This window comes from Molossus molossus, unplaced genomic scaffold (genome assembly GCF_014108415.1).
Source record: "Molossus molossus isolate mMolMol1 unplaced genomic scaffold, mMolMol1.p scaffold_m16_p_4, whole genome shotgun sequence".
Classification (NCBI taxonomy): Eukaryota; Metazoa; Chordata; class Mammalia; order Chiroptera; family Molossidae; genus Molossus; species Molossus molossus.
In genome coordinates, this window is record NW_023425377.1 from 32,926,995 (window position 1) to 32,944,211 (window position 17,217).

Consider the following 17,217-nt stretch of genomic DNA (forward strand, 5'->3'; position numbering starts at 1 on the left):
TTATAAAATGCTTACTTTTGCTCTATGTTCAACATTGGCTTTTCGGTCCAGAAGCAAACTCACTACTTCTGCTCGGCCTTGGAAACAGGCCAAGGTGAGAGCTGTGTTCCGATTGGTCTCTATTTGGGCGTTAATGTCTGAGCCCATATCCAGCAACAATTTCACTGCAGGAACGTGTCCATTCATAGCAGCCAACATCAGGGGAGAAATGCCTAGTTTACTCCCAGTCCTAAGGGGGGAAATGTGCTTAGAAAATTAAAATGTTACTTACTGTTTTTAAAAAAGCATACAGAACATAAAAGATACAAATGTTTCAGTAAAAAGAAACCTACGAATGATTTTATTTGTTTAGACTAATAATTAGAAATAGGAAAACCTCACAATTTAAAACATAATTCCAATTTAGAGTTATAAATATCCAACTATACATAACAAAGTACTTTCTGAAGGAGGCCTCTTTAAAAACAGCCACCTTAGCTGAAATAATCTGTGATTATTTATAAGCACATTAAAAGAATAATTGTTGGTCCCTGCAACTTTAATACTATCTTAATTAAAAATGGTACCTATCTAAATATTTAGGGGAAGACACTTATTCCAAGTAGTAACTTATTAATCATGAGTAATAAAATGAATAGGTAATAGATACCTTGAATTAATTTCTGCCCCAGCATTAAGTAGAATCTTAATGATATTAACATATCCTCCAGATGCAGCTAGACTTAGTGGTGTATAATCAGACACATTTCTATGTTCTTTATTTGCACCCCGAGCCAGCAGCAAGTCTACTACCTACAAAGTAAAATATGAACAGAGAAATTCAGTTTACACCAAGGGTTCAACTTACAATTAATTAGGCTTTATGTATTCAAATATCAGCATTAGAGAAATGGATTCAATTTCACATCAAGGAATACAGAGCTTTGAAATCCCAGTTGTATTGAAATAACAAGCGGGTACTCTTTCTATTCGTCAATTGGTAATTAATTTGCATTTCATATGTGTTAGGACTGTGGTTCATTCATCACATGCATATTTAAAATACAAGCAAAATATTTACAAAATGAAAATTAATATTAACACACCTCCTGACGTCCACCAGAACAAGCCAATGAAAGTGGAGTATCCTTAGTTCGTTCAGATTGTGCTTCTATATCTCCACCTTTATCCAAGAGGATTTCAACAACTCCAACATGCCCTGCTGTTGCTGCCAGGATCAGTGGTGTGAAACCTAAATCAGAAAAAAAAAAACTCAAACAAATCTGTGGTTTTTACTTATTAATCCACTGCTTTCATTTCTTTTTTTAAAAATTATTTTCTTTATTGATTTTTAGAGAGAGAGGAAGAGAAAGGGAGAGGGAGAGAGAGAAATATCTATGAGAGAGAACATCGATCGGCCACCTCCTGCATGCCCCTCACTGGGGATTGGGCCCACAACCTGGGCATGTGCCATGACCGGGAATCAAAACAGCGACCTCTTGGTGCATGGGTTGACGATCAACCACTGAGCCACACTGGCCAGGCTGCTTTCATTTCTTTAAAAAACAACAACAAAACTTGTGTTTTCTTTATTGGTTTTTAGAGGGAGAGGGAGAAACATTGATGAGAGAGAACATTAATTGGCTACCTCCTGCATGCCTCCCACCGGGGGTTTGGCCCACAACCTGGGCATGTGCCCTAGCCAGGAATCGAACCAGCGACCTCTTGGTGCATGGGTTGATGTTCAACCACTGAGCCACACTGGCTGGGCTGCTTTCGTTTCTTTATCGTTTTAGTAGGAAAAAAGTCTTTAGGGCAGATACTTGTAACCATTTAATGTAAAACTGCTCTAAACCCTAATTTGTTAGTGATAAAAATCCATAAACATCTGATAAAAAGGAAATGCTAAGTCAAAGAATTCTATTAAAGTTTATACTCAAAATGAACTTTGATACCTCTGCATGCTCAACTTTTGGATTAAGGAGAAAGGCAACACACTTGCTGTACTTCACTGATGATTTATAGTCTAAGTTTTGGAGAATAATTAGGCTCTGTAGATGAACAAATCTGGAATTCCAAACTGAAATATGCTTACCCATTTTTTCACTAAGATACTCTAGAAACTACTTATTGATAGTGAAAAATACTGTTTTCTGATGTAACTACACTCAGATTATTTTTGACTGACATTCCTTACCTTTTTTGTCTCTGTGCTCGATTTTAGCATCTCGTGCAATGAGTACAGATACAAGTTCTTCATGACCACCTGCACAAGCTAGTGTTAATGCTGTGTCATGATTGCTCTCAGTCTAGAAAGGGAAAAAAGAAGTTAGATTTTGTTTTGTTTTTTTACAACAGCGTTATCAATTGAAGAGCAAATATTTTCACAATGAATACACAATAATAATTTTCCTTTCCAAACAAAAGAAATAAAAATGTGCAAAATAAGTTTAAATAAAGCAAACTCACATGTGCATCAATGTCAACTGAGGGATATACAGGGGGCAATGACTGGGAAGCCACATTGCTTGGAGACTGTGAACAGGGTTCAGGTGTAAGACATTCTGTGGTTTGAGAGGAACTGTTTGAACCAGTGGGCACTCTGCTACTCACAGCTGAAAAACAAAATCCATACTGCTGAATTCTACTAAAAAGAGCACAGTCATTTATATACAAAAAATACAGAAAACAAAAAATTGTGTATCGGTAATATAATGTAGTAGTTAAATCCCAAGCTTTGGAGTCAGATGAACCTATGTTTGAGTCCTAGTCCCTGTACTGACTTTCTGATCTTGGGCAAGTAATTAAATCTCTCTGAGTCTCAATTTTCCTTATGTGTAAAATGTGGATGATGATAATAATAGTACCTGTTTTGTAAGGTTGTTGGAAAGACTATTTACAATAATGCAGGTAAAACACTTAGTTTTACAATGTCTGGTGTTGAGTGAAAAAAAACAAATGGTAGCCTTTTACACTGTTAACAGAGAGAAAATAGTTCCTATTAAAAAATTAAAAAAATATTTACTTATTTTGTTTTGAGGGAAAGGAAGGGAGAGAGATGGAAACATCTATGTGAGAGAGAAACATCGATCAGCTACCTCCTGCACACCCCCTTACTGGGAATTGAGCTTGCAACCTAGCCATGTGCCCTAACCCAGAATTGAACTGGGACCTCTCAGTCCATGGAACAATGCTCAATCCACTGAACCACATCAGCCAAGCTCAAAAATTAAAGAAATTTTATTATCTTAATTTGTAAAAGGCAAATTAGATAAAATTAGATAAAAATCTCCTGAAAACAATGCAAAAAAGGGGGAGGGGACAAGTTGGAGTATTTCTCACATAAATAGCAGGGAACATGTGTCTTTTAAAAATTCAGTATTTGCTGCAATGAATCAGTGTCTGAAAATCAAACTGTTTTCATAATGAACACTGGAACTTCTTTTGGGGATCTCAATATCTGGTGTTTGAAAACTGTGTTAATTGAAATTATATCTTTATGCATATTTCTTACATTTCATTAGAAATGAGGTTCATTAGAGTTTAGAGAGAGGGAAATAGGACCTATCTTAGAGGGATGCTGTGAGTCATCTGTGAGATCATTTATAAAAAGCACGTAACATAGTGTTTGGCATATAGTAAATACTCAACAAATGTAATTACCAGATATTTTATAGGACTTACAGTACTATTATTCATTATATTGAAAATAAAAACACTACTCACTCAAGGGAAAAACTCAGAAATAATATACAATCATTATTAATATAGAAAAAGATAACAAAGCTTTAGTGATGGCAATAAACAAACTTCTGTCACCCAGACTGAAAGTGAATCAAAATTAAAGGGAAATCTAAGCATTTCAAATGTTAGAGAATATTTTCTCCCTGGAATTTTGATAGGACTGGACCCCAATCACTTGCTAAAGTTGTTCACAAGTGTGAATGACTCAGATTAGTATGCTACTATTTAAATAAAGAAATTTTAAAGATGTTCAGATATGTTTCCATATGAACTGTCTTTCCTCCCCAACACCAATATATATAAAATTATCTTGGCAATATGAACTTCTGCAGCTTGTCACCACTTAAATATACATAATTTATCTAATTACAAATGAAATGATTATTATATATATTTACTTCATCTATAAGAACATGCAAATGAAAAAAAGCTTAAAATTTTTTTATCATTTAATGAATTAAACGCAAATATTAATTTGTTACATCTCCTCAAAATAGCTGATATATTTTGAAAATAACTCCAGTAAACAAGATACTACAGACTGATACAGAAGACCTTTATAATAAGATTTTTTTTACAGTGGTGTCATAATTATTAACATATACTTTACTAAATTAGAACTACTTTTTATCATTACTAATTTTGTTTGTTCATGTTATATCTTTGTTATATGAAAAACAGATATTTAAAAAATTTTAAACAGTTGACTAGAGTGCTGTGCCAAAATGTAATGTTATAAAAGTCTTCTTTACAACTTTACAGAGTTGACTTTTAAAAATTATTTTTGTGCATTTAAAAACTCTATTACCAAAAATGTGTTCTCACATCAATTATTGTACAATTTCTACAATATTATTCTAGAGACATTTTTTCCTCCTTGCAATAATGACAATCAGAAACATTCCACAGAAGTTACTTTAATAGAATTAATTACAGGCTATAGTAATAAAACTAGAAAGTAGCAAAGATTTAAAGGTACATGAAGAATAGCGGTTTTATTAAGAAAAAATTATACCAAGACTATGACATTTTCATAAATCCTAAATGGTTTCCTACCTCTGAACAAAATGTCTCTGAAAATAATTACAATCACTATCACAAAAGTCACTATATAATTCAAATTAAATTTATGCACTATCCTAAAAAGGGGTGATAAAAGAACTAAGGGTAATAATAGTCTCCTTAATTCTTTATGGAGTTTAAGAGTTTTATAGGCAATATGGAAAATAATAATAAACCTTAGTATATAAAAATCTCAGATACTAGGTGTACATAAATTATGTTGTAAAGTTTTAATAAATTAAATCATTATAATCTGATTTATACAACAGTAACAGTTTCATGTAACTAAATAAAATGTTAACATCTATTAGAGGAAATTATTATTTAAAGCGATTTTATTGTAAATGCCCTCAAAAATAAGAGGATTTCCTAATTACTTTTTCATTCTTAGTCCACAATGACTACCACAGGACTATTAAAAGTAAAATACTTTTGAACTGGAATTTGTTGTAAGAGAGCCTATTAAGGTGCCAAGAGCTATACCAATGTGCTAAAGTCACAAAACTATATTAAAACTTACATGCACATAAAATCTTAATATAAAGATAAGAAAAATGTTATTTAATAGAAATTAGAAGTTGAGAAAATAATATCTTTAAGGTAAATTCAGAACTTCAAGTTGAATCCAGATACATGCATATTACATCTAAGGTTCTTAAACCTGGCTGAACTGACTTTGATTCTTGTTACTTACTAGCAATTTAATTTCTATAAGCCTCAGTTTTTTAACAGAAAAACAAGCGGGAAAAGTACCTATTTAATTTTAATTTTTTTTTTTATCCTAACCAGGACATTTTTGCATTTATCTTCAGATAGAGCGGGAGGGAGAAAGAGAGGTTGAGAGAGAAACATCGATGTGAGAGAGACACATCCACTGGCTGCCACCCACACGACCCCATCTGGGGCTGGGGATGAACTGCAACCGAGGTACGTGCCCTTGGCAGGAACTGAACCCAGGACTCTCTGGTCCGCAGGCTGATGCTCTAACCGCTGAGCCAAACCGGCCAGGGCAAAAAAGTACCTATTTTATAGGATTATTATAAATAGCCCATGAGATAATATATATAAGCATTTAGCACAGAGAGTGGTACATGACTAGTGTTCAATAAATGTGAATAAATTGATATTAGTTGATTTTTAGCCAATGTCCTTTATATATTAATAAAATCTTTACTAGATGTTTCTAGAACTGCTCAATGGTCAAAGCTATTGTAAATTTATTTAAATTGCTTTAAATTTACAGACCTCAGTTCTAGATATTTGAACTGAAAATCACTTGCTATTATGCTAAACTAAAATCCAAACACTTTTAGAAGAAAAGGACTTGAAGAATCAATAATTTATATACATTTTGGATGGGACTATGTCAAGTATGACACAAGTAAGACTATATACTAAAAGGTTAAGTTGTCAGCTAATCAAGTCATGATATTAATAATTATGTATCTACCAACTCATTATCATAACAAATTTTAAGACTAAAACAGCAATAAAGAAAAAATACTCCTATATTTAAAGAGTAAATGTATTGCTATTATGAATGAATATTCTCTAAGTATAATTGTAAGATGTATAGTATTCTTTCCTTTACTAAATACAAGGCATGAGAACTGGATTTAATTTAGGTAAAATTAATCACATCTTTGGTCTCACATATAATCTTACCAATTTCAATATATCATACAATTGTACAATTAGGTATTCACCAAACCTGTCCTTATCTAATTTCTTTAAACTTCAATTAAATACATTAAGAGAAATTTGGATCTAAAGGAAACTTTTTTATATGAACATAATTTTTGTATTTATTGGTTGATTTACAAGTTAAGGCTTATTAATATAAGAATATTGTACAATATGGCAGGCCAACTATCACTAGACATTAATGTCTAACAGAAATTAAATGTTATTAATTTATATTAACATTATATAATTAAAAGATGTTTTCTAAATCAGCTTTTCGAAGTTTCATGTTAACTTTGTAAAGACCATTCATTTCAATTTAACAAATACTTCAGTGAAATAAAATTTGACCTCCCCTACAAAACCATTTGACCTTCTGTTAACACTACCATAAAGTTTTTATCTATAAGTTACCTTTAGAGCTGTTTCTACATTCTTTAAAAACAACAAGAACAAAAAAAACAGGTCCTAAATTACAACAAAACTAGATAGATCAATAATGTGGGTTTCATAGCTGCAAACTGAATATTCAATTAGGAACATTATAATGCTATTTATAGAAATCTAAGCCTTAAAAATGTTATTCACTGACCAGCAGTTTTATTATTATTATTCATAATCATACTTCACACTCCAATATGTTTTTACTCAGATTATAAATTAGAACTAAAAATGAACTATAAGAATTTATTCATAATTTTTAACAACTCTCAATGCCAATGACACAAAATAAATTTGAATTAAGTGGCTGTGGGCTGAAGATATAAAAACTCAAATGAAAGAATCTAACTCCTTAAAACATTTCCCAGCATTTGTATTTTCTTTATAAAAACTAAGATATTCCTCCTCTGCATAGTGATACCTATTACATATCAGAGGAGCCCCACAGGCTGTATTACAATTCTATAACCACTGGAAGTTATACACGTGCCCAAGAAAATTCCTGATTTAAATAATCTTATTCTACATTTTTAAAGATTCAGTAAGGATTAGGAAGACTAGAGGCTCACAAAAGAAGAAAGAAAGTTGGGATAGTGTAATTGGGATGGGAGGAGGGGAGGAGAATATGACAAGAGGAAACAGACAACAGTAAGAAAAAAAATGTTGCAATCAAGAGACAGAGGACTGGCCTGCCTTTGAATATCACTCCAGCTACATCTTAGTTCTTGGTCTTCATCCACTGTCAACAGCCATTCTGGCTGCATTTCTGAACTGGGCTCTCATGGAGGTGATACATTCACCAGCCATCTTTAGGAAGGTAAATGATTAATTGCACTGTTTTCCCACTGCTGCAAGGACAATGAAAGGGAAAGTAAACTTGTGCACCTCATTTCATATCTAGTTGTAATTTTCCACCAAAAAATAAATAAATAATAAAATAAACAGAAACATATACTTTAAGGTTACCAGGTCCTTTTTTCCCCGTGTGTGTGTGTGTGTGTGTGTGTGTGTGTGTGACATGTTTGTGTGCTTTCAGCAAGACAGTTAGTATAAAAATCCTAATCTCCAAATTATCATCAAGTTGACAATAATTTCTAACTTTAAATATTCTAACCACAAACACTGTATCAACATGGAATAGTTTTCTCTGAGCATCCCTTTTAATTTAAAATATTTAAACTGATCAAATAAAATTACAAATAAAGAAAAAGCAATGTGATTTAGAATTATTTCCAAACATCAAAATCACTATCAGGAAAAATTAATGTATAATCTTATGTGAATATCTCTAAAGCCTACAAAGAAATTACACTTTCAGATCTCGTAACCGAAACACAATACAGGGTGGTTTTGATACCAAAGTTCTAAAATAAGGATCATGGATAGCAACTTTATTTCTTTGCATTTGTAGATAACCAAAAAGAAGAGGGGTAAACACACTTTTGTGTGTTAGTACCGTTGAGCTTAAATTCATTTCCAAAACACCCCAAGTAATAATTTTACAAAGATAGTTTAAAACAGAAAATTACAAAGTTGGTGTTTTTGGAGGGTCGTATAAAGAAGTTGAGCACACAGATTAAAGAGAAATTATTACAGATATATTTCTTAACCCACCTGCTATCAGGTCATCAAGAGTGTCGGTAAGCGTCTGGGCTGGAGTTGCAACCATTAGTCCATCTGGTTCTTGAACTAACAGCCCCTGATCATGTCCAGTAATAGCAATCTGAGGCTGTCCTATAATCTGATGATTACCTGATACTTTGTGAAGTTCAAGAGAATTTGTCCCATTAGAACCTAAGTCACTGGAAAAGTTACACTGCGGAGATGATAAAGGCTGGACTGGGACAAAATCAATTTGTTCTGCCGATGGTGGAGACTGTTGCTCATCATCAACATCATTATCTTTAAATAAGATTGTGTCAACCTGAGGTAACTCTGAAAAGTGATCCTCTAGGAGACTACCATCTCCTTCCCCTTCTGGGAAGACTCCTCTATGAGAGCACTGCTGGTGTAGAGATACTGTGTCTTTCTGACCTTTGGTTTCCAAGTATTCTTTGGTAAATTGTTGCTGTGTTTTCATCTGCAACTGCCTTTCCACTTTCTGCAGCTCTTTGAGTATTTTCTTCTTCTTCTGGACTTGCTCTTCTCTGTTCTTTTTAAGTTCTTCTATCTTATCTTTGTTCAGAGGTTCACCTTGAATTAACTCCAATGACTTAAGCTGTGCTTTTTCAATAGCGCTAATTCTTTGTCCCAGTTCATTCAGCTTGCCTTCAGTCTCCTCTACTATGCACTCCAAAGGCTGGTATGGGTGAAAAGGTGGCAGTGCGTCCTGATCTGCTACCTGCAGGGAACTGGACTTCTGCTTGGATGTACCTAAGCACATGAAAAATGTTTGAAAAAGTGCCATGCTAAAAAAAAAAAATCAGCTCCCCCTCCCACACACATGGACCTCCCTCCCCAAACCCTTATAACTAATGTTATAGAATGAATGTTCAAAGATTCACACAGTGGTAGGTAGATTAAAGACTACACTCATCTATTTAACAGCACAAATGGGGATGCTGCTAATAAAAAAACTGTGAACTTTTTTATTTTTAAATTCACACCCAAGGATATTTTTCCATTGATTTTCATATAGCGTGAGAAGGAGGGAGGGAGGGACAAACGGAGGAAGAGACAGAGGGAGAGGGAGAGAGAGAGAGAAACATTAATGTGAGAGACACACATCAATTGGTTGCCTCCTGCATGACCCTGACCAGGGCCGGGGATCGAACCGTAAAAGAGGTACATGGTCTTGAACAGAATCAAACCCATGACTCTTTGGTCCACGGGCCAACACTCTAACTGCTGAGCCAATCTGGCCAGGACTAAAAAAACTGTGAAGTTTTTAAATAAAAAAATTTAATCTTTAGAAGAGGAGGTTTTGGAAATTAAGACAGAACAGGAAGAACAGAAAATCAAAGTGGAAAGAATATCAACATTCTGTTTATTTGACTAGACTTTTTAAAGAACATCAAATCTAAAGCATTATCAAAATAGTGTTAAGATGCCATTAATGTTAGCTTAACTGCCCAATTGTTCTTTGCACAATATTAACTGTGTAAGCAAAGATAATAACAAGAAACCATAATTTATTAATGAAGCAAAGTGTTTTTCAAATTTCCAAAATGCTTCTCTTAATATATCAAAATATAATGTGAAATCAGTTTTTTAAGACATTACCCTTCTAAATTTTTCCATTCAATCTTTAACACTTCTGTACCTGAACATTAATATTAAAAAGGACAATTTTTCTGAGTTTAAATAAACTCTTCATGTAAAAGTCTCTGAGAGAAAAAAGTGAATATTACCTAGAAATCAGATTTCTCTTATCAACAATGTATGTTAAAAATAAAGTAAATGTATATTATTTTAAGGTTTCGAATCACATTTGAATTAAGGTACTTTCCTCATGACAAAATAATTATTAATATTAATAATCCTAACAACTGGACATAGAGTGAAGGACATATATAGTATCTACTTTAATTCAAGGCTTAATCCTCTTGTTTAGGAAGAACTGGGACTATTCAACAATAAAAAGGAACAAACTACTGATATATCCTACAACATGGATAAAAAAACATTATATGAACTCAGCAATTTTCAACCAGTGTGCCACTGCAATAATTTTTAAAACATGCAACCCCACTATTTATTTAATCAGGGGCACTGACTTCTTTTCCCTTAGATTATTAAATAAAAACAATAACAACAGCCAACACAACAGTAGGTGTCCGGTGTGAATGAATCAAAATTATACCTATTTTTTCTGTCAGGTGGGCAAAAATATTTTTTGGTGTGCCACAGAATTTTAGCAATTAGTGTATGTGTGCCACGAGATGAAAAAGTTTGAAAATCACTGTGCTAACTGAAAGAAGACAGACAAAATATCATATATTGGGCAATTTCATTTATATCAAATCTATAGACAGAAAGGAAAGTAGTGGTTACTTTCCTTTGCCTGAGGTTATGGGTGGTGAAAATGAAGACTGGTCACAAACAGGCATGAGAGATTTTTTTGGAGTGATGAAAACATTCTAAAATTAGATGTTGATGATGGCTGTACAACGCTGTAAATATATTAAAACTCACTGCATTGTACATTTAAAATGAGCGAACTTTATGGTATTTATTCATTTACTTATTTTAAATCCTCACCCGAGGATATTTTTCCATTTATCTTCAGACACAGTGGGAGGGAGGAAGGGAGAGAAAGAGAGTGGGAGGGAGAGAAGGAGAAAGAGAGAGAGAAACATCTATGTGAGAGAGACATATCAATTGGTTGCCTCCTGCACTACCTAGATCAGAGCTGGGAACTGAACCACAATCGAGGTACATGCCCCTTGAACAGAATGGACGCTGTAGTTCTGCAGGCTGCTGCTCTAACCTCTGAGCCAAACTGGTCAGGGCTGAACTTTCTGGTATTTATTTATTTATTTATTTATTTATTTATTTATTTATTTATTTATTTATTTATTTATTTAAATCCTCACCTAAGGACATTCTTCCATTTATCTTCAGATAGAGTGGGAGGGAGGAGGGGCAAAGGGAGAGAGAAACATCGATGCCAGAGAGACACATTGAACGGTTGCTTCCTGCACGATCCTGACCAGAGCTGGGGACTGAACCACAACCGAGGTACGTGCCTTTGAGGAGAATCAAACCCAAGACTCTTTGGTCCATGGGCTGAGGCTCCAACCACTGAGCCAAACCGATCAGGGCAAACTGAACTTTATGATATTTAAATTAAACAACAACAAAGTGGTTTTTTACAAATGGAACTGGGTAAAAAATATAGTTGTCTACTCTTTTGGGTTGTAGTCAACATTTATAACATAGTTAACTTAAGAATTTAAAAAATAGATCATCCAATGCATTCAAAGAAATTCTGAAATCAAATGGAGAAAAGTCACCCATTAGATGTTAAAATATGCTGAATTGCAAGAGGGTGACAAAACCATTAAGAAAAAAAAAAACTGCTTCTTTGCTAGAATGGGAGATCTTAAAACTGCAGGTAGCTCAAAAGTCTGCAACAAGTTTTATTACTAAAAAAGTCTAACAGTTTTTCCACAAGAAACTGTCTTTAACAAGGTCAGAAGACTACAGTTCCAAAATCACTGCATCACTTGAAGAGACTTAGTTATGCTTTAAAATCAAACTTCAGTAAAATGTATGGTCCATATTCAATTTTATATTTCTATCTGAGCAAGTGGTAGGGAAAGACTTTATCCTTTCAGAGCAAAAGCCTTAAGATTTGTGAAATAATTTTATAAATATTTTCATAAGCTTATATAGGAATCCATGGTATGATTTATTTGTTCAAAGTACCTAATGACAATCAACATATAAGAAAAGAAAGGTTAACCAGCACGAATAGCAATATATATATCTGCTAGCCCAGTAAAAAAATTTCAGTTGTGTGATAAATTCAATGACATCAGCGGACTAAATTTAGAAAGTATGCAGAATGAAAGCTCCTTTAAATATTTATTGATTTCAAAACACCCTTATATAGTTGCTATGTAATTTGTATATAAGATTAAGGAAATCCATGTAAGAGTTCAACACTAACTAGACTGGTAATTATATGAATTTATCAAATGTTCACAAATTTAAAATCTTATAAATTATAAGATGGTCCAAAATAAGACTAGAATTTTGAGGACAGTAAGAGATAGGAATGGCCCTTTTTGGTTAACAAATAAGATGCAAGAAGCTTAGAGCAAAAAATTACTAAAAGTAACTTAACTGAATATAGAAACTATAAGCCCATAATATACGTAGCACTAAAAACAAAGGACAGTGAAAGTAATGAACAAAAAACAGTTCTTCCCTAAGGAGCCAATGGCTAAGTATCTGGAACCATGGAGTTAGTGGGATTGCCTAGATACACATCAAAGCACTAACAAAAGCTATAAAAACATCAAGGGTAAACCAGGTTGGTGAAAAATAAATAATGTAACCTAATCATTCCTAGAAGCTGAAGCAATATCTTCAATTCTGGGGAAAAGTAGAGAATGTGACAAGTGTCATTTTAGCAACAAATGTTCAGTTAGTAGAAAAGTAGTAGCATGTAAGATGCTAGAAAATAAAAGTTCTATCTCATTCCAACATCACCCACTGTCACATATAAATAAATCTATTCATTGGTAACAGTGAATGACATTATAAAGTACTTTCTAGGAATTTAGGAAAAGTCACCATCTTATCTTTTTGGTTTGGTTTCCATCCTACTTCCTGATCTTTCACTTTTCCTCCATTAATAAAAGTAAAAAAACTTCATAATAGGAAACCATGATATAGAGAGAGCTTAGAATGTGACCTTTTTTTTTTTTTTTAATCCTCACCCGAGGACATTTTTCCATTTTTTGTACAGATAGAGTGGGAGGGAGAGAGAGGAAGGGAGAGAGAGAGAGAAACATCGATGTGAAGGGACACATCGAGTGGCTGCCACCCGCATGACCAACCAGGGCCGGGGACAAACTGCAACCGAAGTACGTGCCCTTAGCGGGAACCGAACCCGGGTCTCTCCGGACCGCAGGCCGACGCTCTAACCGCTGAGCCAAACTGGCCAGGGCAGAATGTGACCTTTATTGTTATTATTTTTTTTTATTTTATGGGCATTGAGGGAATGAGGTAGACATGTACCTGCCAAATACTTAGTTTACTAATAACATGAGTTAATTTTACCAATCATTTTTGAGTCTAAAATAATTAGTATACTGTGCAAAAGAAAAATACAATGGCCAAAGGACAAAATGAATGACACACAGATGGATATATATTTGGTTTCATATTTTCTTACTTTGTTTTGTCTAATCAAATATAAACTTTGTTCTGTGATTCCTTTGCTTTCTTATATCACTACATTGTACCTTACTAGAATAATTTTTACTTTTTAGAATGAGTTTTGTTGTTGTTAATCCTCATTTGAGGATATTTTTCCATTGATTTTTTTTTTTTTATCCTCACCTGAGGACATTTTTGCATTTACCTTCAGATAGAGCGGGAAGGAAAGAGGAAGGAAGAAAGAGAGAGAAATATCAGTGTGAGAGAGACACAATGACTGGCTGCCACTCACACAACCCCAACCAGGGTGGGGACAAAATGCAACCGAGGTACGTGCCCTTAGCGGAAATCGAACCCAGGTCTCTCTGGTCCACAGGCTGACATTCTAACTGCTGCGCCAAACCGGCCAGGGCTCCATTGATTTTTTTGAGAGTAGAGGGTATGGAGGTGATGAGAGAGAAATATTGATGTGAGAGAGATACACTGATTGGTTGCCTCCCACATGACCCCGATCAGGCGGGCATGGAACCTGCAACCCAGGTACATGCCCTTGACCGGAAATCGAACCCATGACCCTGTGGTTCATGGACTGACACTCTAAGTGCTAAGCCAAACCAGCCAGGGCTTATTTTTCAGAATGATTTTTAAACAGCATTCCCAACTAAGTCTTAAATAGAAACAGAAAAAAAGGTTGATGAAATAGTATAGAAAATAACAGTATATCAAATGTAGTTGAGTATATGTTATCTAAAGGAATTTGTGTTTGGATAAGTAGATGTATATTGTGTCTTGGGTTTCAATATTCTTATTGTGGTCATAGTGAAAAAAGAAAGCCACTGGCTTAGAATTTACTCATTTTTTTCTTTATGTCTAAACATCTGTTTCAAAATTTCCCAGAGTAACAGGGCATGCCATACATCTTTAACACAGTAAGATTAATCAAGGGTGTCCAAAGATATAGCATCTGTGTTACATGCTAAAAGATTAATTCAACCTTCTGCCTTTTACTATAAGCAGTTATATATTAAAGACATTATCAAATTTGTTCATATGTAATCCATGTAAGCATGATTACATAATAGAAATCTATAAACTAGACAATATCAGTAGTAAAATTTCCACAAAAACACTCTATTTCATTCACTATACATATATATATTTTTCTATACACTTTTAATGATTTGATATAAAAATATGAGAACTTTTTATGTCACCCATTCCAATAAACAACTCTTGGATATAAAGCAGTATATTAATTTAATTCTTACTTTACACTTATATTTCTGTTTGTAGTCTTTTCCCTTTCTAGAATACTACTACTTTTTTTTAGAATACTACTTCTTCTTGATTAATTTTTAAAAAGACACCCTCTTTAATCACAATGTCTCTCTTCTTAAAAATTGTTAATAATTTTCTTTTCTTTTCTTTTCTTTTAGAGAGAATAGAAGGGAAAGAGAGAGAAAAACATCAATGTGAGAGAGACACATTGATTGGTTGCCTCCCACACGACCCTGACCAGGCCAGGAATCGAATTTGCAACACAGGTATGTGCCCTTGATGGGGAATCAAACCAGTGACCCTTCAGTCCGAAGGCTGATGCTCTAACTGCTGAGCCAAACCAACCAGGGCAATAATTTTCTTTTGTCTTCAGAATGATCTGTATTCTTAGCCTGGTATTCATTAGTTTATTCAACAAATATTGGAGCATCTAGTATACAAGCAAGGCATAGTGAACCTTACCACAGTAAATAATATAAACCCTGCCCTTGAGGAGCTTACAGTCTAAAGGAGGAGATAAAAATATACAAGTCCAAATATAAGAATAAATCCAAGGGTTGGAAGGCATGGAAATGGGGGGTATAATATAGGAACCCTCATGCACTGCTGGTGGAAACATAAACTGCTCTAGCCACTCTAGAGTACTGTCAGAGAAACAGTATGCATTCCTATAACAGGAAATTTGCTCCTAAATTTATCCCAAAGAAATTCTCACATAGACCCATAAAGGGAGTGTACCAGGATTTTCATCACAGCATTGTCTGTGGTGGTGAGAAATGAGAATCAACTGGGAGAAAGGATAGGTAAAAAGTGCAGGATACACAGGGTGAATCATTATGCTGCAGGCAGAAACAATGTAGAGGTAGACACATAAATAGATCTCAAAAACAGTATTGAGTGAAAAAGTAAAAAACAAAGTGGGATTACAGCACAATACCATTTATATAAATTAAAAATACCCATAAAGTAGTAAACATATTGTTAGAATTTGTAAGAACAAAAGAATCTGCACATGAAACAAAACAGAATGATTGCCCACAGGGCAAGTTGGGGAATGGGAAGAGGGATAAAAGTGAATAAGTAAAACAAGAGAGGAGCCACAATGTCAAAGCACCAGGAATTGAGTATGATTAATTCATCCTTCTACACTTGAGGTCCAAAAGGGAGGGGGAAGAGGTAGGAGTGACCAGAGCCAGAAGGAAAATCCAATAAAGTGCTGTAGGAGTTCAGAGTAAAGAAATTACTCCTCAAGAGATGCACACAAAAGATGTAGATTTTGTTTTATCCTGACATCACTTAAATGCTTTGTAACAGTTAAATTCTAAACTGTAAATCTGCATAGGATAATCGAGTCCTCTCTTTTAGAATTTCTGTAGAACCAGTTACAACAAATAAGTTAGATGCAACAAATGGCTTCAATCAACACATTTACTTCAAAAAAATGATTTTGAAAGGCATAGGGTTGATATTACTTATATATCCTTTCCCATCTGAATAGTCACAACTATACACAATAAAACTAAATAATGCTGCAAAACAGCATATCACTCTCACCTAGTTTCACATTTTGTTTATAGAGGTGATTCTTAGGTCTGTCACATGCCACCTAGAATTGCAAATTGTTGAAAATCAACAATAGATAAGTGAGTTTAGTTGCCCAAATCAGGAGATTATGGGTCAAGATGGATGGAGCCTAGAAAAATGGTGCAAATGAGTCATGAAAGAAAAGAATATGTGAGTAGGAGATACATACATACATATATATATATATATATATATATATATATATATATATATGAGTAGGAGATATATATATAAAACACCTGGGTAAGATTTAAGGGCACGAATATATTTTAAAAGGATGCAGGTAGGACTAATAAAGATTTAGTTAAAACAGACAAGAGTAAAATGTTATAAGAACTTGTAAAGATGATTGCTAGAAGAGAAAAAGAAGAGTCTTAGAGAATAAGAACTCTTCCTTTATCCCTAATCACATATGCAACACAGATGTAATATATACCCCTAGGAGAAACAAAAGGGTCAAACATCAATTTCATCTCTCAAAGGAATTCCTCTAGAAACATAAATGTGAAGAATTAAAGAGAAAAAGACACCTTAAGGAGAAAAACATAATAATATATCATTAATAATTTAAGATAAGTTTTTCCTATCCCATCAATTCAGTGTGCACTTTCATAT

General features: G+C 33.9%; 1 protein-coding gene across 5 annotated transcripts in view; it reads right to left on the minus strand.

The window, feature by feature from the left end:
- The window catches only part of ANKHD1 (ankyrin repeat and KH domain containing 1), a 130,736-nt gene that overhangs the window by 23,747 nt on the left and 89,772 nt on the right, over positions 1 to 17,217 (minus strand). For all 5 annotated transcript variants that reach the window (XM_036240491.1, XM_036240487.1, XM_036240489.1 and 2 more), the window contains 6 exons: positions 8,524 to 9,282; positions 2,449 to 2,594; positions 2,177 to 2,288; positions 1,086 to 1,231; positions 650 to 792; positions 16 to 229 (listed from right to left, as the gene is read on the minus strand). In XM_036240491.1, the coding sequence (XP_036096384.1) occupies positions 16 to 229; positions 650 to 792; positions 1,086 to 1,231; positions 2,177 to 2,288; positions 2,449 to 2,594; positions 8,524 to 9,282 (1,520 nt within the window). The remainder of the gene's footprint in view (positions 1 to 15; positions 230 to 649; positions 793 to 1,085; positions 1,232 to 2,176; positions 2,289 to 2,448; positions 2,595 to 8,523; positions 9,283 to 17,217) is intronic.